We start from the raw sequence: 26,220 nt of genomic DNA on the forward strand, positions 1-26,220 counted from the left end.
GTCTTCTTTTGAGAAGTGTCTACTTTTTAATGGTGTTATTTGTTTTTTCTTGTTGATTTAAGTTTCTTATAGATTCTGGATATTAAACCTTTGTCAGATGCATAATTTGCAAATATTTTCTCCCATTCTGTCGGTTGTCTCTTTACTCTTTGATGGTTTCTTTTGCTGTGCAGAAGCTCTTTAGTTTAATTGAGTCCCATTTGTCTATTTTTTTCTTTTGTTGCATTTGGTTTTGGAGTCTTCATCATAAATTCTTTGCCTAGGACAATAAGAGTATTTCCTAGCTTTTCTTCTAGGATTATTATAGTTTGAGGTCTTTGATTTAAGTCTTTAATCCATTTCGACTCAATTTTTGTATATGGTAAGAGATCAGAGTCCAGTTTCATTCTTCTGCATATGGTTAGCCAGTTTTTACAGCACAATTTATTGAATAGAATATCCTTTCCCCATTGTTATTTCTGTTGACTTTGCTAAAGAGGAATGGATTGTAGGTGTGTGGCTTTATTTTTGGGTTCTGCATTCTGTTTTATTGGTTTGTCTGTCTAATTTTATACCATTACCATGCTGTTTTGTTTACTGTAGCCTTATAGCACAGTTTGAAATTGGGTAATGTGATGCTACTGGCTTTTTTGTTTTTACTTAGGATTGCCTTGGCTATTTGGGCTCTTTTTTGGTTCCATATGAATTTTAGAATAGTTTTTTCTAAATCTGTGGAAAGTGACATTGGTAATTTGATAGGAATAGTATTTAATCTGTAGATTGGTTTGGGCGGTATGGACATTTTAATGATATTGATTCTTCCAACCCATGAGCATAGAATAGTTTTCCATTTGTTTGTGTCATCTACATATCTCATTTTTTTCTTAAGTATTTTATTTTTTTGTGGCTATTGTAAATGAATTAGCATTCTTGATTTGGTTCTCAAGTTTGGTGTATAGAAATGCTGGTGATTGGCCAGGCGCGGTGGCTCACGCCTGAAATTCCAGCACTTTGGGAGGCCAAGGCAGGCAGATCATGAGGTCAGGAGATCAAGACCATCCTGGCCAATATGGTGAAAGCCTGTCTCTACTAAAAACACAAAAATTAGCCAGGCATGGCGGCGTGTGCCTGTAGTCCCAGCTACTTGGGAGGCTGAGACAGGAGAATTGCTTGAGCTTGGGAGGAGGAGGCTGCAGTAAGCCAAGACTGCACCACTGCACTCCAGCCTTGGAGACAGAGCAAGACTCCATCTCAAAGAAAAAAAAAAAAAAATAAATAAATAAATAAATGCTGCTGATTTTTGTGTGTTGATTTTGTATCCTGAGACTTTGTTGAAGTTGTTTATCAGGTCTACAAGTCTTTTGGCAGAATCTTTAGGGTTTTCTAGGTCTAGAATCATGTTGTCAGTGATTACAGATGACTTCCTCTTTTCTTATTTGGCTGCCTTTTATTTCTTTCTGTCATCTGATTGCTCTGGCTAGGACTTCTAGTACTATATTGAATAGCAGTGGTGACAGTGGACATCCTTGTCTTGTTTCACTTCTCAAGGGGAATGCTTCCAGCATTTACCCATTCATTGTGATGTTAGTTGTGAATTTGTCATAGATGGCTCTTATCAATCCCTAGTTTGTTAAGGGTTTTTATTATGAATGGTTGTTGGATTTGATGCAAAGCTTTTTCTTCATCTATTGAGATGATCATTTGGTTTTTGTTTTTAATTCTGTTTGTGTGATGAATCACATTTCTTAATCTGTGTCTGTTAAACCATCCTTGCATCACAGGAATAAAGCCCACTTGATCATGGTGAACTAATGTGCTGCTGGATTCAGTTTGCTAGTATTTTGTTGAACATTTTTGCATCTATGTTCTTCAGGGATATTGGCCTGTAGTTTTCTTTTTTTGTTGTATGCCCTTGCCAGATTTTGGTATCAGGATGACACTGTTTTGTAGAATGAATTAGGGAAGGGTCCTTTCTCCTCAATTTTTTGGAATAGTTTCAGTAGGATTGGTACCAGCTCTTTGTACATCTGGGAGAATTTGGCTGTGAATCTATCTGGTCCGGAGCTTTTTTGTGGTTGGTTTTTTTTTCTTTTTATTACTGATTCATTTTCATTACTTGCTATTGGTGTGTTCAATATTTCTGTTACATCCTGGTTCAATCTTGAGAGGTTGTGTGTTTCCAAGAATTTATCCATTTCCTCTAGATTTTCTAGTTTGTGTGCATAGAGGTGTTCATAGTAGTTTATAAGGATCTTTTGTATTTCTGTGGGATCAGTTCTAACATCACCCTTGTTATTTCTGATTGTGTTATTTGGATCTCTCTTTTTTTCTTGGTTATTCTAGCTATCAGTCTATCAACCTTGATAATCCTTTCAAAGAACCAATTGTTCATTGATCCTTTGTATTTTTTTTGGGGATCTCAATTTCTTTTAATTCTGCTGTGATTTTATATATTTTTCTTCTCCTAGCTTTAGGTTTAGTTTGTTCTTGTTCTACTTCTGTTAGGTGCAAGATTAGGTTGTTTTATGTATTCTTTATGAAGGCATTTAGCAGTATAAACTTTCCTCTTAATACTGCTTTTCCCAGATCCCAGATATTTTGGTGTGCTGTGTCTATTTTCATTTGTTTTAAAAAGTTTTTTGATTTCTGCCTTAATTTTGTTTTTTACCCAAAAGTCATTTAGGGGCAAGTTGTTTAATTTCCATGTATTTATATGGTTTTGAGAGTTCCTCTTAGTATTGATTTCTATTTTTATTCCACTGTGGTCTGAGAAGCTACATGGTATAAATTTGATATTTTTGAATTTATTAAGCAGTGTAAATGCTCCACTTAAAAGACATAGAGTGGTAAATTGAGCAACAAAAAAAGACCCATCCTTCTGCTGTCCTCAAGAGATTCATCTTACATTTAATGATGACCAAAGGCTCAAAGTAAAGGGATGGAGAAAGACCTATTATGCAAATGGTAAACTTTAAAATAGACTTTTTAAACCTACAACAGTAAAAAAAAGGACATAGAAGGGCATTACATAATGATAAGGGGTTCAATTAAACAAGAAGAGTTAACTATTCTAATATACATGTCCAATATTGGTAAAGCAATTGGTAAAGCAAATTATTGTTGAAGGGGGTGCAGAATTGTTATTAAGGTATATTGAGATTTGATTTATGTCCAAGCATGTGGTCAATCTTAGAGGAGGTTCTGTGTGCAGAACAATTATTGAAACAAATGAAAATAGATACACAATATACCAAAACCTCTGGGATGCAGCAAAAGTAGCGTTAAGAGGAAAGTTTATACTGCTAAATGCCTTTATAAAGAAGACATAAAACAACCTAACGTTTTACCTAGCAGAAGTAAATTGGTAAAGCAATTACTCCTAGACCAAAGAAAAGACTTTGACATCCACAGAATAATGGAGGAGACCTCAACACCCTACTGACAGCATTAGACAGATTATCAAGGCAGAAAACCAATGAAGAAATTATGAACTTAAATTTGATATTTTGCTGATTGGGCCAAATAGTCATCTACAGAGTACTCCAACCAACAACCACAGAATATGCATTCTTCTCATCTGCATGCAGAACATTCTCTAAGATTAATGACATGCTTGGACATAAATCAAGTCTCAATATACCTTAATGGAAATTCTGCAGCCCCTTCTCCAAGTCAGAAACCTAGAGGCCCTCCTAAATTTTTCTCAGTGCCTCAGCTGCACTTATGTAACTGGTAACCAAACTTATCAATTAAGGCTGGGCATTCGGCTCAAGCCTGTAATCCCAGCTTTGGGGGGCTGAGTCAGGAGGATTGCTTGAAGCAAGGTGTTCAAGACCAGCCTGGGCAACATATGAGATCCTGTCTCTACCAAAAAAAATTAAAAAAATTAGTTGGGTGTGGTAGCATGTGTCTGTTGTCCCAGATACTTAGGAGGCTGAGGTGGCAGGACCCCTTGAGTCCAGGAGGTTGAGGTTGCAGTGAGCCATGATTGTACCACTGAACTCCAGCCTGAGTAATAGAGCAAGACCTTGACCCAAACCAAAACCAAAAACAAAAACTTATCAATTATACATTTGAAGTAGTTCTCTGTGTCTTTCTCTTAATCCCAATTTTCACTAAGTTCAAATCTTCTTCATCTCTCACCTTAACTATTAGAGTAGTCTCTTAGTTCATTTTACTGCTTTTAGCTTTATTTCTCTTATTACGTACATATGTATTTATTTATTTACTTAATTTATTGAGACAGGGTCTCGTTTTGTCACCCAGGCTGGAGTGCAATGGTATGATCATGGCTCACTGTAGCCTCCTTCTCCTGGGCTCAGGTGATCCTCCCACCTCAGCCTCCCAAGTAGCTGGGACTACAGGTGCATGCCACCACACCTGGCTAATTTTTTTTTTTGTACTTTTTGTAGAGATGGTGTTTTGCCATGTTGCCCAGGTTGGTCTTGAACTCCTGGCCTCAAGCGATCTACGTGCCTTCAGACCTCCTAAAGTACTGGGATTACAGGCATGAGCCACTATGCTTGGCTCATAATATAGTGTCAATTATATTATCAGAACAATAATTTTAACATTAGTATAACAGTAGCTCTTTACATGTATAACATATATATAACATACATATTGTATATATCAAACATAATATATATATATTCATTCTGTTTAACAGTCTTTAGTAATGCAAAAGACAGACAAACCCAAATGTTGGCAAGGATGTGGAGAAAAGAGAACCCTCTTTCTCTCTTGATGGGAATGTAAATTAGTACAACCACTATGGAGAACAGTTTGGAGTTTCCTCGAAAAGCTAGAAATAGAACTACCATATGATCCAGCAATCCCACTGCTAGGTATATACCCCAAAGAAAGGAAATCAGTATATCAAAAAGATATTTGCATCCCCATGTTTATTGCAGCACTATTCACAATAAGCAAGATTTGGATGCAACATCATTGTCTATCAACAGATGAATAGATAAAGAAAATGTGGTATATGTACACAATGGAGTACTATTCAGCCATAAAAAAGAATGAGATCCTGTCATGTGCAGCAACATGGATGGAACTAGAGGTCATTATGGCATTTGAAATACACTAGGCACAGAAAAACAAACTTCACATGTTTTCATTTATCTGTGGGAGAAAAAACATAAAACAATTGAATTCATGGAGATAGAGAGTAGAATGATAGTTATCAGCGGTTGGGACGGGTCATGGATAAGGGGGAAGTGGTGATGGTTAATGCATACAAAAATATAGTTAGAATGAGTCAGATCTAGTATTTGATAACACAACTGGGTGACTACTGTCAACAGTAATTTATTATACATTAAATGTAACTAAAAGAGTATAATTGGATTATTTGTAACAAAAAGAAAAAATAAATGCTTGAGGTGATGGATTAAAACAAAAGTTCTAAGTAGCTTAAAGTTCTTCCTAATGCCTAGAGGATGGGTGCAGACCCCTTAACAGAGCATACTTCACCCTTTTTAAATCTTCTCCTTTAAACTCTGACTCTTGCTTTCATTCCCAGAAATTTGGTTACCATCCTGTAGGCAAAAGAGTGAGCATACTTCTGCATGCTCCTCAAGGTCTCTTTGCTGTTAAGTCTTCCTAGAACGTTCTTTTCCTTCTCTTTGCCAATTTACTTGCCCCTCTCTTGTTTGTCCCCAGCTCCTTACTTACAAATCTTTCAGTGTTTCTCATATTTTGTTTCAGGTAGCTGTTTATATGCATGATCTCCTGCTGTGAGCGCCTTAAATGTAAGAACTATGTTTTATTCATCTTCGTTTCCCTTAGCTAAGAGTCTTGCAGGTAATAGGTGCTCAGCAAATGTTTGTTGAATGAACATTGAATGTGGAAAAGCCATATACTAATGTGGCGAAGGCATCACTGTGGCTTCATTAAACCTGAACCATGCAGACCAAAGGAATTTTGTCTGAGGGAGACTGGCAAGGATTAGTGGGGATTCTTGAGAATGGAATGGAAATAAGCTAAAGAGGAGTTCCGGTCTCACCCAGGTCCGTGGAGACACATAGTTGATGCCTTAAGATTAGTAAGGTTTAAAACTTGTCTTATGAATCTTTATTTTATTTCTCAGGGATTTCCCCCAAACTGTAAACATTGAGATTTTGTTAGGCAGATCCTTATTCCAAAAAAGAATACCAATTTGTGTTTTAATGATTTGGAATTGTGGTCCCTCTTTATTTTATTTCAGTAATTTTTGTGCTTTTTGATGTTTTCATTTAGCTGAATCTCAAAACATCAATAAAATCTTTTCTTGCCAAGGTCAACAACTCCCCCAAGAATCTTGTGAGCCTTACTCTCTTCCTGACATTCCCATTCCCTCTGCCTTTCCCCTCCTCTATTCTAGCACTTCAGTAGCTTTTCCCTGTAATAGAGCTATGTAGGCTGGCATGGACCTCCTCTAGACTGAGTTACCAGAGGGCAGGCAGGTGCCAATTTCATAAAGTTCTCTCCTGCAGGGCCTAGTAAAGTGATTTGCATAATAGAGACGTTTAGAAAGTGTTGGGTGAATAAATAACTTAATAATGACAATGGCCCAATAAAGGCAGTGCAGAGGGAAACATAATGACCTCAGGAGTAATTCAGAGATATTCTTGCTTGAAAAGGTTTAAGTAGGTTATTTGGTTTAAACGTTGTATCATCTGAAAACTCAATTTCCTATAGCAACGAGTACCAGCTTGAGACGACATTTTGTGCTGTTCAGCAATGTGAGGGAAGCTGCCTCTGGAAAGGCGAAAGGAACCAGTGTTTGGAGGGAGGCCGTGGAACAAGATAGAAAATCCTCAAAGGCAGCTAGCTGTCCATTTGCACTCCTAGAAAGAGTCAGGGAATGGAGGGAGGGCAAGGCTACTGTTGCAAAGCCACTCACAGAGCCAGCCACAGTGTTTGTTTAGGGAGGGTAATTTCCGATAAAAATAGAGAAAAACTTTTTTTTTTTTTTAAACGTTAAGCACTTTAAAAGCAACTGTGGGAAGTTTTAATCATAGAGTGGCTCTTTCTTTCTGAAAGAAGAAAGAGGCATTTCAATTTTAAATTCAGTGGGTTGAAATGATTGTGTCATTTCAGCTAGAGGGGAGCACGTCAGCAAGTGGAAATGTTTTATCGTGGAAAATATGACTTGAAGATGTCACATTTAAAATTTTAAAAAAGTAAATAATTTCTGTAGTTGGTTTTCTTCCTCCACAAGAACATTTAGAACTTTGCTGCATTTAGAAAGAAAAAGTAAAAATTTCAGGCATCATATTCACCATTGACCTAGAAACAGAAGTCTTACTAAATGGGCTGGGTTTCTTAATATGGTTAAGGTATGCAGAAAATAGAACAAAGATCGCCCCTTAGGAGATAAACTTTGCTTAGAGGTACTGGGGAAGATTAGCCTGTGAGTTTATTTAAGTATTTATGCTTTGATTATGGGAGTTATTAGATAAAAAGAGATGCTGACTAAATTGTAAGGCCCTTGGTTTCCGACTCCCTGTCTTACTTATCACTAAAACATCCTCTATAGTTCATTGACCTGTTAGACATTTGATACAAATTTGCTGAATCAATGAATTTTAGGATGTTTGGAATGTAAGTCTGCATTGATCATTTAAAGATGTCATCAGCCACCAGTAAGTATTAATAATGATGATAAAGGCACTATTTTAAAAAAGATTAATATAGAAATTAGAGGTACAAAATGATGACTTTATGGACTGTCTTCTTGAAGCTGGCATTATTATATGTTTGAACTAACCTGTAGTTTATGGAATATAACGATTTTCAGGACAGTGTCCTTTTACAGAGCAATCAGACCCAATAGTCAGATTAACTCTGCCCGAATATGAAGAAATATTCAGAATCATGAAGCTCTCAAGGTTATTAGGTATGACTAAAATATTGAATAAAGAAACTCCTAGTCAGAGTAATTAGTTGCTCTCTTTATTTAGCTAATTGAAAGATACAGCTAATTAGAAATTTATTTTGCTGACAAGAGACCTTTTCTAAAGTGATTTTTTTCACTTCCACTGTCAGAACTTTAGGCAAATCCCTTTCTTTTGTAGCCAGGACTTACGTGCATGGCAATTTTTTTTTTCGCTTTAGGAGAATATGTGTATGCGTATCAAGTAAGGCATATTGTTCATAGTTTCTTTCTAGATGTGTGACATTGTTTTTTCCCTACAGAATTTTCATTTATAATCCAAGATTCTTCGTTAGTAGTAACAAGTTACTGTGCCTCATAATGGTCTATACTTGGAGCATGTTGGAAAAAGAGTACAGATGTTAATTTTTTATCACAGACATTCTGGAGACAATTAAACTAGTTTTGTTTGTTTGTTTGTTTGTTTTGAGACAGAGTCTCGTTCTGTCACCCAGGCTGGAGTGCAGTCGTGCAATCTCAGCTCACAGCAACCTCCGCCTCCCAGGTTCAAGCAATTCTCCTGCCTCAGTGTCCCGAGTACCTGAGATTACAGGCGCCCGCCACCATGCCCAGCTACTTTTTGTATTTTTAGTAGAGATGGGGTTTCACCATGTTGGCCAGGCTGGTCTTGAACTCCTGACCTCAAGTGATCCGCCTGCCTCGGCCTCCAAAAGTGCTGGGATTACAGGCGTGAGCCACCACCCCCAGCCTAGTTTCTTCTTTTTTCATGACATTTCTGCACAAGGAAGTCTGTTTTTGTTGTTGTTGGGGTTTTGTTTGTTTTTTGCTTGTATTGCCTCACTAAATGCATTGTTAATAGTTGGAGTTATTCTCTTTACTAGGGCAATCTCTTCCCACTTAGGGGGTTTGGATTCTGACTGCCTGGATTCCAGTTCCAGTCCTGCCATTTATTACCTGCATGGCCTCAGTTTAGCATCTTTACTGCTCAAACCCTCTAAGTTTCAGTTTCCTTACTTGTAACATGGGGAAAATAATAGTCGGTCTGTTGAGAATTAAATGAGATGCACTGAAGGCCCTTAGCTGCCCATAGTAGCACATAGTAAGCATTCTATAATTACTGTTATCACTGTAATTGTTTATGTCTCTTCTCCTTTGTCCAGCCTTCCTTCTTCCTATGTTTTTTTTTCTCGCTCAGATCAACTCTCTCACTCAATATTTCCAATATATATTTTTTTCTGGTTAATTTCATTTGTTATGTGAATATAGACCATGACATAAAGTAGGGACTGATTTCCATGTGAAGATTTTAGAATAGATACCATCATATACCTTCTACAATATGTATAGGAATAACTTATTTGAGCATCAAAACACTGTTTCACATGTGAAACAAACCTAGGCATACTCTCTTGCGATGATTTACACGCTTTCCAGTGTGTTCCTGGATATTCAGCTCTCATCCTTGCATGTATTTTCCCACACCTCTACATGTGCCATCTCCTTTGCTCATGCTTCGCCTTCCTTCTCTGATTTCTGGCTATTGATTTTTTTTTTCTCTTGCCATGCATTAGAATTAACATCTTTTTCTAATATTGCTTCCTTGTGAAGCTTATTACCCTTCTATTCTGTGTCCCAGATACTCTATGTTCAATCCAATGGGGCCGCACAGGGAGAATTCACAGTAATTCAGGATGGCAGCAGGCTGGTCCTGCTCCTCCACTCCCCTGTTTCCAATGGGGGTAACTTCCCTGCTGTCCTATGTGCTGGTGACAAGGGAGAAACATGAAGGAATTGGAGTTCTGTTTTCCAGGTGCTTCCCAATACCCACTGGATAACATCCAAGCTCCTGAACATGGTACACATATTCCCTAAGATCTGTGCTCTTGCAGCCTTGTCTTCCCACTTTAAAATTTGTACCCTGGTGATACTGTCTTTCAGTGCCCAGCACATCACATCCTGCTTTGAATTTATGTGTTGGTGCTTCTTGTGTAATGTTTGTCTGCCCATCTTTACCTTGCCGACTCCAAGTCTCCAATCCATTCTTCCAAGCTCAGCACAGAGCTTGTCTCCTCTGGGAAGCCTTCCATGAGGCTTTTGCCTTCTTCCTACTGAGCCAAGTACCCTCCTTTCCTTTGGATTCAACTGCTCGCTGGGAATAGCTCTGTCATTATAGACCGTGTTACTTTGGAATGGCCTGTTTATGGGTCTGTTTTTTTCTGATGGAATAAATTCTGTGACAGCAGGGACCACATATTATTCATTTCTGTATCCCCACCATCTAGCATGCTATGTGGTTCAGTGTACACCAACCAGGGTTATTTGTAGAACTCTTAAATTGACCTCACTGGGATCCGTGGGGATGAAGGCAGTGACAAAGGAATTCTTACTTCCTTTCGTAGGGCTTGCCTGATAGTGGACTGACTTTAAATTTCTTTCAGACAACTTAACTGGACAGATAATTTAGCTCTTCTCCAATTTGCAGTCTTATTCCAGAAGGGACTATATTTTAAAAGGTGGAATTCATATGTTTACATTATTTGTAGATTTTTTTCTTATGTCATAGTATAGCTTGTTTGCCAACCACATGTATTTCCCATTTACTCATTTCTTCTACAGAATACATATTAAGATAATGGACTTTCTAAACGCATGAGACAAATACCTACAAAAATGCCTGAAACAAAATGGCCCATCAGCAGATTTTCTCATAGAAGAAACCCGTAGGCACATAATAGAATGCCTCTCAGTATAAAAACAAACAAGCAATTACCTATGCTGCTTCCTGTGGGAAACTCAGCATCCTACCACCCATGGTGATGACTTCTGTGATTTTTTTTTGGAGGGGTTACATCATTCTAAGGAAATTCACTCATATGTTTGTCAACAAATGCACATTTTATTTTCTTGGACAGAAAACAAAGTATGTTTTCATTCAAGTTTATTTTCCTCTTTCTTTTGTTTTGTTTTTTTAACATAAACATTCAACATGCAATTTAGAATAATAGTACAAAAGGCTGAATGGTGGTCCTCACAGGCTGATAGTGGGGAGGGAACTGTGTGTTCAAGAAACATCTGGAATATTTGTGATGTGGTAGTTGCCTAGAGTGTCTTCCTCTGGGCTTTGACATTAAACAATGCCTTCTAGAATTTAACTGAGTCAAGATATATTTAAATTGCAGATGTGTATTGTTGTTAGTCTGATAAAAATCGTATTTGATGAATCTGCTCTTAATTTCCTTCTCTGTATTGTAAAAGCTCTTCCTTTCTTATGTTAATCTGACATTTTCAAGAATAGTATAAGAATGGAGACTTGAAATAAATCATATTGGGAAACACCAGTGAGAAAAGGTTTTGAAAATCCAAAAGGTGAAAAATATATCTAGCCCCAGTAGATAAATGTCTATGGTGAGAATTGGTAAGTCAATATAATTTTTATTTTTTTATTTTTCATTATAAATTGTCAATTTATAACTGTATAAATTTATGGGGTACAAAGTGACATTACAGAGGATGGGAAGATGATGATCAAAGGGTTCAAAATCTCACTGAGGCATGAGGAATATATATGTGTGTATATAGATATGTATATATATATACACACACAGATATGTATTTAGTTCTATTGCACAGTGTGGCATATATTGTTAAAAATATTGTATAGTTTAGCATAATTTTGAGAGTAGTAAGAGTCCTGATTTTGTATTTTTCTACTTAATATTAGATAAAATATTGGTCATCTCAATTTGTATCTTCAAATTTTGGCATCATCTTCTTTAGGTGTGTAGAGTCATCATCAATTTATCTAGAGCTTTTTGTAGAAAATTATCTATTTGAATTAAAAAAATCCTCAAGTTTTACTTAAACCTGAAAATTGCTATATTTGTTCTTTCAGTAATGATAGTTTAAACAAAACAGCTTTATGAAATTTGAAGTTTAACAAGAAATTGCTAATTTTGAAAAGTATATTTTAGATATATGGACTAGAGAGAAATTGTGAGGTATTTTGTACTTTCTATTCTGAAATCACTATAAGATTTTAATAGAGAGTCTTTAAAGTTTCATTTCATAAGTAACATTTTTTCAAGTATCTACAGAAACTATCTGCTAATGCTGAGAAGAAAACACTTTAAGGAGTCCATGATTATTAATTTATTCTTCTTGATTATATGGTTTGCTCCTCATACCCTCTGGATGCCCAGTCGTAGAAAAAAATGTGATCCTTTAACTATGGGGTTAGAACAAAGGCCCATTTTCTGCCCACTGCTTATAGAAATTAAGAGACAAAATTTCACTTAGAGAGCTGTGGTCTGATGGAAATGCGGGTGTTCAGAAGTAGCTTCTGAATTTAAAGTTGCATTTAAAGTTGGCATTTCTGTCCAATCTGGTTGAGAATCTGAAAGCAGTTCCACATTTCTTCATCAGGAAGTCAGGCTGACTTGTGATGAAAGATGATGAAGACAAATCCTAAACAGGGCTTCCTGTTTGTTTAAACCCCCAACCCAGGAGAAAATCGCTTCCAAGTTTCCCTGTACAATCATTGTAATACATTTTCTTTTCAGATTGTTAGCAGACTGCTCAGTTTGTGCTTGGCATTTCAATTATAGTGAAAAAGGTGAAACCCAGAAGACTCAAGGAATTCTCATTAGGAGTCTGAAATTTGATAGACTTTAAAATTAACCTCTGCTTCTTGTTCTGTCTTTAGTAGGCACATTATTCATTAAATCATATGTATTGATTATCTGCTTTATGAACAGTTTTGAATGGGTTACTGTGATGGATAGAAAAGAAGAAAATATGGCTTTTGTCCTCAGAACTCTCTCTTACTAAAAAAAAAAAAAAAAATCAGATTGAAATACAGAGAAAAATTTCAATTTAAAGATGGCAACCACTTTTAAGGAAGGACTAGATTGTTTCCCTAACATGAGTGCTTGTGCAAAGTGAGATGTTTTGTTTTGTGAATGACTTTTTAGATATTAAACAGTAGGAAACAGAGGCAAAGGAATCAGGGAAGAGTGACAACTTTGGAAAAAGACTTAGATGCTTTTCCTAGAATGCTGGGACATCTAAACCATGTTTGCACAGAGTTAATTAATGTAATCTTAATGTTAATTATACTTAATGTTATATATGTTAATATATATAGCTAACATATACTAAGCATGTACTTCACATTGACTACTGAGCTAAATGCTGTACTGGCATTTCCTCGTGTTCCCCTGGGAATAGCCTTATGATATAGGTGGGATGCATTTTCTAGAAGAAGAAATTGGGATGAAGGTGAAACAATTTTTAAATAATTGACACTAGTGTCCCTGTTTTAAACTTCTGCTCAAGGCTTTGCTTTTAAAGAACATTTTTATTTCTTCCTTGCTTTTCACATTTTCACCTGCTTTCATTTATTTTTTCCTTTTCTCATCTCTATAATCTAATTTTCTCCCTTGATTTCTTAACCCTTCTCATACTTTCTCATAATATGTTGCTGGTCTGTCAAAATTTTCTTCTTTGACTGATGGTTCACTGAATACTTCCGTTGCTGTTGTATTCAAAACTATATACATTGATGATTGCTTTTTTTTTTTTACTTTTACAGTCTAATGTAGATATGAATATGCTGAATACATGTACTTTGATTAGAAATGGAAGTAAATATCAACTAAAGCCTAACATAATCTTCTTCATAAAAGGGGCAAAGAGGATATGAAGGAATAAGACATTTATTGCTAAAAGCATTTGCACACACACACACACACACCTGTTTTTTCTGGAGAACAAATGGTAGAGTTTCTGCCCATAAAGGATGGGCAGCATGTGTGTTCATATTTTAAAGCTGTCCAGCAAATTCTACCTACCACAAGTTAACTGTCTATTAGAACACAAGGATTCCATGTTCCTGTCCATCAGCTTCTGTCAATCTAGTGTGGCAGAAATCTTCTGAAGCTTTAGCCTATTGAGATATACACAAATTCTATCAAGAAACTCTCTATAGAACATGGCACTATCTTTACGATTTGGAGTGCCAGTGGAACTTGGTCATAATCAGTTAGACCCTTAAACTAAAATGCTCTGTAGGGGACCCACTGTCCTTTATCATGCACATTATTTTCAAATGAAACCATGATCAGGATGAAGGCCAGGCTGCCACTGGAGATAATATTCTGAGTAACAGTTTCAATGGGAAATGATGCTTTGCATGGCTGTAGAAGTAATTCAAAAGATGGATTGCCTTGATCAGGCCAAAAACCCCTCAAACTGTTCTATTTATCTCTTAAGTGCTTCAAAAGCCTTGTAATTTCAATGATTACATAACAATTTGGCATATGTGAGTTCTCTGACAAGATCCAGAATCTCAAATTGTAAAAATTAGTTTAACACAGAGTCCAGAATGAAACAGATTGGCAGAGCAAGTGTTTTTGCATCATTCATGACCCTTACCAGCTAGTCATTAATGATTTTGCCCAATACAGAATTCTAAGACTATTTCCCTTCTGGCTGTTTGAATAATTTACCTAACAAGGTTAAAAAAATGTACAAGAATATCTTTAATTGAACAGCAGGGAACCTGTAATACCATGTGTTCCTGAGAAATGTTTCAGGGGAAGTATTTTTTGACCTGTGTTCTGCTGTCTTCCCTGAGAAGTTTATGTATCAAGGGAAGAGATGGGCCTGCACAGGTCTGATTTGTATATACTAGAATCCACATACAATGTTGTTGAAAAAGTAATCTTACTGCTGAAATTATTTAAAAATTCACTGGAGGAAATGAATATTTGCTACCATTGAAAAGTGTCCATTTTATATAACCTAGGAAAAAGCAGACTATAAAACTAAAAGAACAAAACCAGTCCTGTAAAAATAAAGTAAAAAAAAGCCAAAGCAAAACAAAGACCAACCCCAAAAACCAAAAAGGCTGAATGTATTTACAAGATTTTGTGTGTGTGGGTGTAAGCTTAAAAACTGAAACAAAATAGACACCAAGACGTGAACTGTTTGTTTTGCTCCATTTGGCTAAGTTCTTAAAGGTTACAGGAAGATAGTGTACTTATTGCTTAAGATGATGATAATTTATATGAAAAAATAAATACAGGCATGTGAGCAGGAAGGGGAAATTGCTTCATTAATTACCTGATTATCTTATCAGGCCTCTAATTTTTTTTGTTTTCTGGAATGCAGAGCAGGCTTCATGAGGAGTACTGAATTGCTTTGGCAGCAGCTAGCCATGCTGAGTGATTTGCAACACTCTTTGTTCACTCTGCATTTATGTTTCATAATGTGAGCGTCTGCCTGGGTGTGTTGGTGCCACTCCGTGTACATCCCTTCTCTCAGCCAGAGGTCCAAGGAAGGGCCAAACTGCCTCCCTCTGAACTTTCAGTTAGCAAACAGCACACAGTCGATGTTGCCCGATCCTCTGTGGTCAGCGCAGTTCCTGATTCTAACCCCCCACTCTGTAAGGCAAGCTCTAGAAACCAGGGTTCCTGAAAAGAAGCAAGAAAAAGGTGATACCAGGTGAAACCATCAAAAGTTGTTTGTGGTAACATAAGCCCTATGGGTTCAAGCGCCCTTCTTTCAGTTTATGCAGTCATGCAGTGGTTACTTCTTGCTGGGTGACTTTATTCTTTTATCCTTTGTAGAAATGTTGTAATTCTGGCAAAAAGCCCACAGAATCTATGTTTAAAAAGAGAAACAAATAATGCTAAAATGCAATGTAGCGTATGTAATTAAAAATATCTTTCCTTGAACTTGGACAAAATAAATTATTGTGTAAAAATTATTTATTTCCCTAATTTAACTGCAGATTTGAACCTTAATCTTATTATTACTTTTTTCCCCTGGAATCTCTATGTTCAAAACCACTTCTTGATCTTCCAAAGCTGTGATATTTGTGAACTCAATTTGCACGATCTCTAAACGATGCTACTGGTAGCCCAAATTAATATGATAAATTATAGTTATTTCCATGCATTGTAAATCATCTCTTGATTTTTTTTCAGTCCAGAGGTCTTTTATTTTTTTAATACCTATTATGACATAAGGAAGAGGTTCCAGCACTCCAGGCTCCTTCCCATTGGTTCTCACGCAGTGTGCTTCTCTGGGTGGAGCACACTGGCGCTTCAGTTGAACCCAGGTAGTTTTCTCTTTGGCTTCCGTCTCTTTCTGATCATTTTCCTTCACGTGTTTCAGGAAACTATCTTGGCTCCTAGAGTGCTTAATGTGCTCCTCAGTGCGCACATGAATTCTCTTGGCAAGAATCTTGCCCTTCATTGTTTGTTCACAACAATGCCAACAGCATTCTGGGTAACCTTCTAGACTCTTCCAGTTTTGCTATGGCAACATTTGTGGGGCGTTCCTTTTTGAACAGTACCCATTCCCTGGATGTCAACAATATCACCTTTTTTTTTTTTTTTTTTTTTTTTTTTAACTGTTCCACATGCATGTGACCAAAGGAACAACTCCATGTTTCCTAAAAGGTCAAAAGAACGTATATGGGGTGCCTCTCCTCTTCCCCTTTGTGTTTCCCATTTTGATGGATCACTGGAAGATGGCAGTTTTAGCTAAAGGAAGACTGTCTCTTGATTTTAAAGGATGAGGCTTTATAATATCTAGGCAAATGGCCTGAGTGGAAAATGATCTGTACATCACAATAATAATGCTAAACATAATAATAAAAATAGTAATAATAATATTAAAGTACTCCACATTTTGTGTTTTTATGAAAAGAAAATATAGGGGAGGAAGTATATGTTTCCTCCTCTTCCCCCTCATATGATTTTCATAAAAATATATATCTCAAATGTGATCCAGACACAGCCAACCTGTGCCAATATGTCAATACAAAATGACAATTGCAATCAGATATCCCCCACAGGCATTACGTGGGATTACCTGCATTTTCTAAGATAACTGTGTTTTAGAAAATTGACACAAAACTGACATAAGACAATCCTGGTAAGTAGGATTGGTGATCCATTTAATAGAAATCTACAGTGGAGGAATGGTTTACACTGGATGGCTTCTTGATGTTGCTGACCGTTTAAGTGGGAGAGATTGCCAGCTAAGAGTAAATGTTACACACATATATATTTCTTCTTCTTCTTTTTTTAATAATAGAGACAGGGTCTCACTATGTTGCCCAGGCTGGTTTTGAACTCCCGAGCTTAAGCAATCCTCCTGCCTTGGCCTCCCAAAGTGCTGGGATTACAGGTGTGGGCTACTGTGCCTAGCCTTAAATGTTATATATTTTAAAGTAACATTTTATATGGTTTTATATGCATTACTCCTTTTTAGTCACATATAAACCCTGTGAGACAGATGGGGCAGAAATTACATATTTTTATACAATAGGTTAGGCGATTTGATTACAATCAGTACTGGTATGTGTAACCTAGAGCTAGGATTAGGACTAGGCTCTCAGACTTTGATCAGCACATCACACTGCCAGGCTTCTTTCAGCTGAGCTGGTGGGGCTCCTCTGCTTCCTCCTTTCCTTGCTTTCAATCGCTGTGCTGTCATCAGCAGCTAGGAGCAGCAGTGCATTCTTTTCTTCCCTCTCGAACAGTCCCACGTTTAGTAGGAATTAATAAGAAGCTCCCCTCCATAAAAAAGTTAGAAATCCATTTCTTTTCCAAGACTCTTCTACTTCAGTTAAAGAAACTGAGATCTAGATGCAAAAGGAGGCCTGGGCTACAGACTCAGTGCCCTTTCTGCTCTATCACATTAGCTGACATCAGTGTTGCTATAAGAAACAAAAAGAATCTATTTAAAAACACAACTGATTACAGCTATTTCTGCCCCTAGGGGAGGAAAGCTCCTATGGCTGGAGATGATGGCTTTTTATTTAGAAAGCTTCCTTGTTACTGCCTTTGAATAAAAAAGGTTAGCCTTCCATTCCCTCCTCCCCTGCATATGGTGGTGCTGGAAGGTCTAAGCAGCAGGACAGCAGGCAAAGGGTTTCTAGAGATGTCCCAGCCAATGAGAAAGCCATGTGGGCTGGGGTGGCAGAGTACTTTTAAGAAGAAGCCTCAAAATGAATATTAATGTAAAGGGCTCTGATGCCACCTCCCTTGTTGAAAAAACTTCAGTATAATCTGCTAAATAGATACTCCAATGCCTTCACTGAGTATTGTTTGTAGGGCAGAGGAAAGAGGGGACACAGGTACATCAGAGTCCTCATTGGAAGAGTGAAAATAACAGCTGCTTGAGGCTAAAGTCTAGATTTCAGTGGGTACAGAAAACTTGATGTAGACTGTAGGGCATATGCCACACAGATCTGCAGAGATTTTGAGAAGAGCAACAGCCTTCTTATTAGATGTGCATTTGCTGATTTGATGGAAATCTCAAGGTCATTGTAACTTCAGTTGACTTCTCCCTTACAAAAAGAAGAGGCTAAAAGCCCTTATTGATTACTCTCAAGAAATCGGAGAAGAGGCCATGGCCACTCAAGTATCCTAAAAAGGCTTTTGGATTTATGGAACTGTGGAAACTAAGAGTCTTTAAATATCAACTGGTTCAACCTTTCTCTACTTCCTTCTCCTTCTCATCCTTTTTGCAATAAAGGAATCGAAGACTTAGATTCAATATCCAATGTACACAAGGCCGTTGAGTAATCACAGATGCAAGACTAGAATCTGACGGTGGATTCAGAGTCAGAAGCCCTGGGTTCTGGTCCCTGCTGCATTTTCTTATTTTCTGTACCTTCTTGAACCTCAGGTCCCTCTCTGTAAAAAGAGGAAAGTAAAATCACATCTCACAGGGTTTTTGGAGGACCCTATGAGTTAATGTGGGATTTGAAAACTGTAGGAATGTTAAAACGTTTTATTGGTATTATTTATGAGGTTATGTGGGTGCCAACAATTATAAGAAGAGGATTATTTTGGCTTTCCTGAAAATGTAGTAGTGCTGTAGTTGAAGTGACTTCACTGTTCTGCATGTCTGTGTGTGCACATGTGCAGATCCAGGCCAGGGATAGGCAGTGAAGTTTATAGATTGTCTTTTGGGATAATGAGTTTTGGGCTCTTGGTAGGCCTTCTAAATAATACATTGTTTTCTTCTTTCTTTTCTTTTCACAGGAATTAGAATAATAGCTAAAATTTCTCATTTTTTCTTAAGGAAGTTAGGAATACATCTTAATAAATCAAGAAGTTCAAACACATCATCGATAGCAGTTTGAAGTAGACTCCTATTCTGTTTAACCATGCCTTTTGAGAGTCAAAATCCAGGGATGCTCCCTACAGCCAGTCTTGAAGAACAGAAGGGGAACTACATGCCACCAGGCTATGGGAGCTGTTTCAGCAGCAGATCATCACCTAATCTCTTCCTGTCTCCCCGGTAGAGCTGAACAGAGCCTGTGAGAGAAAATTCCGGATGTCAAGGGGAGGAGAAAGAGGTATAGGTGTAGGGACTAAAAGTTGATGTGGTATCATTCCTATGAAAAAAAAATCAGATTTATTTTTATATTTCCTAAGCACTCTTATATTTGGTGAAAAAAAAAATGAGCATGTTAGAGACATTATTTATGATGGTCATGCCTCAAATCTTGTCTTTATTTACAATTTCTGTTTCCAAAACTCTCTTCAAGCTTCCAGTCTTTTTAAGCCTGAGTATTTTAATAGAAGTAAAGTCTCTCCTGTCAGAGTGCTATTCCCTAGATATGTTTGCCTCCAGGATCTGAAAAGAAAGGAGTCCATTTTACACCCTGAAGCAGAGAGTATCCCTCTGTTCTCTTCAGACAGTATAGGGAAGGATGTACCCCTTTAATCTCAAGAGGCAAGAAAATATCGAAACAGATGACTTTGGCAGGTTTGCTGAAGGCTGGCGGCAGGTTGGCCGGGCCGCAATCAGTGGCCTTCAGAGTTCAGCGTGACAGGAAGCAGGGGCTGCTGCTCTGCCTGGTCATTAGTGAGGAGCAAGAGAGCCTGATGATTTGTCCTTGCAGCACTGGAGAATGTTCCCATATCTGGCCCAGGGGACAGAGAGGTCCCAAAACATCCCAGACATTTGGTCGTCAGCCCTTTCATTCTCTCATCACTCAGGAAGTTAGAGAGAAAATAAAAACCAATTAAAGAATTTTTTTTTTAAAGCACTCAAGTTGTTTCTTACATTTTCCATTTCCTTTTACAACACAATTTTTAAACCTTGTGATGAAATGCTAAGTCACAGATGTAAAGGTGTCAAGAACTATAATTGCACGTTCCACACACAACCTTAGCTCCTCTGAGCACGCAAAAAAACCAGGAATTAAATTACTTGCTGATTCAACTTTGGCAATACAATGAATCATATTAACAAAATGTTAATGAATTAGTGAACTTCCCCAAAAGGTGAAGAGCAGCCATGACCATCAGCATTATCTTGAGATGATAGGGAGAAAGGGTGGTGGGAGGGCTTGGGAGGTAGCAGCAGCACCAGCACAGAAACAAGGGCCAGGAAACAGGCCTCCTGCAGGGGCAGCCACTTCCTCCTCCTGCCTGCTTAGCCCTGCTCTGCAGACACACAATAATCACCCCAGCGGGTCTAGGGATCAAATGACGGCACTGCTGAAGGATTAAGAGCAACTCTATCCTCTTGGCTTGGACTTTGGAATTTTCATTAAAATGACCTTGGGTGTGGTGAGAAAGGAATTCAGACAACAGGGATCAAGTCTTAAACATCTCACCTGGGAAAACAACCGAAGGGCCCCTTCAGAGAGAGCTTTCTTTCTGGGACTCAGGCAGAGTTGTCACACTTGTTGTCCTAAGTGTTTCTCACATGGGATTAGCCTCCAGATATGTGAAAAGTGAGGAGTTGAAGGTCTGAGGTAGGCAGAATGAGGCAAAAAATAAACTACAATGTGCTAGTGCAGGCTGGACTTCTTAACGTTCTCAAAGCTGTGTAATGTTTGACTTGTTGAGAGATTGCCCTCTTCCCCTCCTCATCTCATTGCTCTCAATGGAAGGAGCTGGGGCTCCATCTGCAATTCATGGTGGGTTATTGTAAAAAGCACTGTAGAGACTGGGTTGGCCTTATGTAGGCAGCAGCCTGTAGTCCAGCAGACGTGGATAGATGGCTGCAGGCTTGAGACGTAGGTAATTGGAGGCCGGGCACAGTGGCTCACGCCTGTAATCCCAGCACTTTGGGAGGCTGAGGTGGGCAGATCACGAGGTCAAGAGATCAAGACCATGCTGGCCAACATGGTGAAACCCCGTCTCTACTAAAAATACAAAAATTAGCTGGGTGTGGTGGCGCATGACTGTAGTCCCAAGTGTTCAGGAAGCTGAGGCAGGAGAATGGCTTGAACCTGAGAGGTGGAGGTTGCAGTGAGCTGAGATTCTGCCACTAGACTCCAGCCTGGCGACAGAGTGAGACTGTGACTCAAAAAAAAAAAAAAAAAAAAAAAAAAAAGGTAACTGGAGGAAGGGTACAGGCCTCAGAAATTTAATATCAGAAATGGGAGGACTTGGGAGAAAAAGTAATCTGCTGATGACTACCACAAAGTATGTAAAAAGAAAATAGGTTTCTCAGTGTGGCTCCTATGTCTGTGGGCTCCTAAAGTGGGCTTAGCTGAAGTAGGAAAAGTCATAGAAAGGTCCTCTTATAGCATCACTAACGAAATCAACAGATGCAGGCTAGGAAATGGCAATGATTAGACGTCAGAAAAAGGTTAGACAGTGAAGGTTCTGCTGAGACAGAATTGCAAGGAAGTTTTGTTGGTCTTTGTCCATGCCCAGCAAGGTGTGGATCCTGATGTCTATCACATCTAGGATTGGCCATGCTTGGTTCTTAAACCAGTGGGGTCCAGTGTGATCATGTAAAGATCCTCTTCTCCCATCAGTGCTTGGAGTAGTGAGGAGATGGGACCTGGTTCTGATGCTTGTGATCAGAGTGCCGGCAATTAAATTTGGCCCTTGAGATTTGTAAATTATTACATAAAGCTGCAAGTTTCCAGTCTAACCACTGTCATCATCATCATCATCACCATCATCATCATCATTATAGCTACCTATCAGAGGATAAACTCCATTAGACATGGTATATACTGTTTGTAATCTTTTCTGATTTGGGAGACCAAGGAAATGAGTATCCTTATAATGTCTGATGCTCTAAAGTCTAGAGCTCAACAGTTTTTTGAGGTCAGATTTTTAGTGATGTGTACCAGAGAGCTAGAGAAAGCACTTTATAGAGTGTGAGAGAGAAGAAAGGAAAATTATATAGATAGGCAATGGGGGTGGCTAGAGAGTTATGAGGGTTTTGGTTGTTCTTAAGCCACAGACTCCATTTTATTCATAGGTTCTACAAAACTTTTTTTTTTTATAATAAAATTTTCTTTTTGCTGAAACTATGTAGGTTTATGTCACTTGCATAAGATAGTCTGAACTAGTAAATGTTAGTAAAGCCTACTCTTCTTGTAAAGAAAAAGTTACAAAGAAAGAATAAAATGATAGTAAAGGTTAATAAAAGGATATAGGAAAATAATGGCTTACCATTCCATTCTTGCCTAGAGCAGAGCTCCATAACCTGTGTTAGGAGGAGATAATTTTATCTCCAATTGCAAACCAAATTAAAAATACCATATATTGATACCTAAAGAATTGTTCTCCGTAATGTCTCTGATTCATAAGGCTAAGTGGTGTGTATTCCAAAGACTATAAGTATGCCTTCTTGCTTTTTTAAAATTTGTGAATGTCTAAAGCTCTCTATCTTTTTTGGTTTTGTAAGTTTGGAAGAGGAAGGAAGTATTTAACTCTTCTTTTTAAACTATATTTCACACCATGTTTACGTGATAACGGATAGAAAATTGTAGCTTAATGAAATCATTACATTCTTCTGTTTCAATATGGGGAAAGAGTTCACAAATTTATGTTGAAAGAAAGTCAATGGCTACATGATGTATACTTAGAAAATCTAAAAGAATCTACATGTACACTATTATAAGTGAATTTAACAAGTTCACTGGATGTAGTATCAATGTATAAAAATCCATTGTATTCATATATGCCAGTAAAAATGAATAGTTAATAAAAATTTTAAAAGATACTGTTCAGAATATAGTTAATATAGAGCACCTGTGAATGCTTATCTCTAGAATGGCCTACTTGCCAGGTTGGCCCTTAGCTAGCATATGGGAACTTGGATTTCTAGAGGGTTCTCATGACCCCAGCTGATAAGAGTTTTTCACTGTATCTATACTGTGTGCAAAGAATGTGGTATATTTTGAACATCTGTTTCCTCCTGGGAGTCTGGAATTTTGGTACAGTGGGCACTGAATCTCCAGTGAGTTTTCCTGGTAGACAACATTCTATACATCACAACTTATTGCTGGGGGAATTAAGCTTATCCTGTGAGATTCTCCTAGGAGAGAACTTTTTGAAGCGTGTACTTGGTGTAATCTAGACTTCACCCAATGCTCCCTTTCCTTTTGTTGATATTGCTTTGTATCTGTTTGTAGCTCTAAATCATATTCATGAATATAACCATATTGGTCCTTTGGGTCCACCTAGCAAATCATCAAACCTAAAGATGCTCTTGGGGACCTTAGATAGAAATATCGTTTACTGTGATAGTAAGAAACATAAAAAACTGGAAACAAGTATGGTAAAAGATATACAATATCATTACATCTAAAACTTTAAAATATTATTGAGAACAATTAAAGAAGACCTAAGTAAATACCATGTTCATGGATTGGAAGATTCAATACTGCTAATATTTCAATTCTTTCCAAATTAATTGATAAAGTTAATGTAATAAAAATAATAATTCTAGCAGATTTTTAAAGAAAGTTAAATTTGATAAGCTGATTCTAAAATTTACGTGAAAAGACAAAGGGCTAAGAATAACCAGGACAAACTTGAAGCAGAATAAAGCTACCTAATGTCAAGATTTATTCTAAAGATATAGTAGGTAATTGAGAGAATTTGACATTGGCATAAGAGTGGACAAACTGACCATTGGAATGAGATAGGAAGTCCAGAGACAGACCTACACATATATGGTCAAATGGCTTATGATAGAAGTATAGAGGGGAAAGGATTATCTGTTTAGTAAATAGTGCTGCATTTATCAGATAGCCACATGGCAAAAAACATATCATGTACACAAAAGTCAATTCCAGATGGACTGTAGATCTAAATGTGAAAGACAAAATTATAAAACATTTAGAATAAACATAGATGAACATCTTTCTGACTTTGGAGTAGGCAAACTTGTTAAAATAGGAATCAAATACCCTCACATGCAAGAAAATAGTGATACAATAGAGTAAATAAAAGCAGGACCTTCTCTTTCTCAAAAGACTGAATTATAGAGTGGAAAAAGTACTTGCAGTACACTTGTCTAACAAAGGACTTATCTCCATAATATGTTAGCAAAAATTTCACAATCAGTAAGAAAAATCAACAACAACCCAATAGGAGAGTGGGCAAAAACTTCACAAAAGAGACAATCAAGTGTATAATAAACATATGAAAAGGTGCTCAATTGTATTAAACTTAAACAATTCTGTAAACTAAAACCACAGTGGGATACCACCAAAATGGCTACATCAAAATGATGGAAACTATCAAGTATTGGTGAGGGAACTGGCCCTCTTATACAGGACAGATCAAAGGAAAAATTTGTTACAAACTAGTTTAGCAGTATCTACTAAAGGGGAGCATATGCATATCCTATAACTAGGTAATTCTCCTCTTAGGTATATACCCAGCAAAAATTCATTCATATAATCAAAAGATGTGTGCTAGAATGTCACTGCAGTCCATTGATAATAGCCAAAAAATTGGAAAATAAGCAGTGTTCATCAACAGCAGAATGGATAAGTAAATTGTACTGTCTTCAAATAATGGGTTACTATATAACAATAACAGTGAATGGTCTGCAATACATGCAACAATGTAAGTGAGTCTCATAATGCTGAATGAAGAAACCTACAGAAGACTACATACTGGATGGTTCCTTTTACAAAGTAGGAAAAATGTAAAATCAATCTACCATGTTAGAAGTCAGGCTCAGTACGTTAGAATGAACAGTCATGGGGAAGAGAGTGCAGGAGTGGTAGAGATTTTTGTGATACTGGTGAGGTTTGAGGGCTACTTTACAGGGTTGTGTTTAGTTTCTAAAAATTCAGCAAGCTGTACACATATGATATAGAAACTTTTCTTTCAATGTGTGTTTTTTTTTTTTTGTCAAAAAGCTAAAAAGACAGTATTGGTGCTTTTAAAGTGCTCTGTTTTGGTTTGAGAATTCTGATGTAGTCATTTGATTAAACTGTTTGTTTAAGGATTATATTTGAGGAATTTTATGACTTATCATTAAACTATTAGTCCCACGGTGAAAATCTGATGTAATACAGAGGAGATATGTTCCAAGTGCTTCAGGAGGACCGAGAATGAAATGACTAATGTGCAGGAGTGGGAGTAGGAATTCGAGGAGAGCTTCATGGAGAGTATGATGTTTAAGGAGAGCTTTGAGAAGAAGGAATTGGAATAAGCCAGTGCCTTTTCTACTTTGTCCTTTGATATCATTACGTTTTAACTTTGGCTGCACATTAAAATAACCTGTGCAGCTTTAATAAATTGAAGCTAGAAATCCATCTTCAGAAATTCTGATTTAATTGATCTGCAGCTGGGAGCTGGGCAGCCATAAATTTTCATAGTTTTCAAGTCATTTTGATGTGCAACCAGGGCTGCGAATTACTGATTTAGGCAGACAGTGAGAAAGTCAGTCAAGGAGTAGAAAGGAGTGCAGGACAGTGGCAGGAAACTGTAAATGACTTAGCAAGGCTGCATCACAGGAAGTTAGCAAGGCAGGTTAGGAAGGGTCTGAATGGAGAGCCAATCTAAGGAGTATGGCTCTTCAGTAGGCAAAAGGGAGACAGTGGAGTATTGTAGGCTGATGGCTGAAAGGATCAGATTTTCAATGAGCTCTTTAGAAAGATCACACTGGCTGGAGTCTGAAGAATGAACTGGAAGGAACAAGACTGCTGGCAAGAAAATCAGACTTTAATTAGCCTTCTGTACACTTTTTTATTATTATTATTTTTTAACCAACAGGGGCTTGCTCTGCAACCCAGGCTGGAGTGTAGTGGCGCAATCCTAGCTCACTGCACCCTTGAACTCTTGGGCTCCAAGGACCCTCTCAGCTCAGCCTCTGTAGTAGCTGGGACTGTAGGCACCCAGCATGGTGCTTGGCTAGTTAAAATTTTTTTTTTTTTTTGTTAAAATAGAGATGGGGTATCGCTTTGTTGCCCAGGCTGGTCTCAAACTCCTGGCTTCAAGTGATTCTCCCACCTTGGCTTCCCACAGTGTTGGGATTACAGGTGTGAGCCACTGCATCTGGCCCCTAATGCTATTTTACAAGTTTCTGGGTCCTTATAATTGTTCCTAGTT

The 26,220-nt window shown here is 37.6% G+C and overlaps 1 protein-coding gene and 1 long non-coding RNA gene across 2 annotated transcripts in view; one reads left to right on the plus strand and one right to left on the minus strand.

The window, feature by feature from the left end:
• The window catches only part of LOC134761297 (uncharacterized), a 420,137-nt gene that overhangs the window by 271,075 nt on the left and 122,842 nt on the right, over positions 1-26,220 (plus strand). The window contains exon 6 of the long non-coding RNA XR_010139778.1: positions 5,695-5,738. This is a non-coding gene — a long non-coding RNA (uncharacterized LOC134761297). The remainder of the gene's footprint in view (positions 1-5,694; positions 5,739-26,220) is intronic.
• LOC100451721 (large ribosomal subunit protein eL21-like) lies at positions 15,089-16,156 on the minus strand. Its single transcript, XM_054554466.1, has 2 exons — positions 15,880-16,156; positions 15,089-15,336 (listed from the first exon to the last, which is right to left on the minus strand). The coding sequence occupies exons 1-2, from the start codon at positions 16,121-16,123 to the stop codon at positions 15,230-15,232; spliced, it is 351 nt and encodes a 116-aa protein (XP_054410441.1). The 5' UTR covers positions 16,124-16,156; the 3' UTR covers positions 15,089-15,229.

This window comes from Pongo abelii, chromosome 3 (genome assembly GCF_028885655.2).
Source record: "Pongo abelii isolate AG06213 chromosome 3, NHGRI_mPonAbe1-v2.0_pri, whole genome shotgun sequence".
In the NCBI taxonomy this organism is placed as follows: domain Eukaryota; kingdom Metazoa; phylum Chordata; class Mammalia; order Primates; family Hominidae; genus Pongo; species Pongo abelii.

What these genes read in the sequence shown, in the direction of transcription:
- LOC100451721 (XM_054554466.1), bottom strand. Translation starts at nt 16,123, where the DNA reads ATGAAGGGCAAGATTCTTGCCAAGAGAATTCATGTGCGCACTGAGGAG. An exon ending in TCTTCCTTATGTCATAATAG is followed by an intron (nt 15,337 to 15,879) that starts GTATTAAAAAAA and finishes GCTTCTTTTCAG; the next exon opens with GAACCCTGGTTTCTAGAGCT.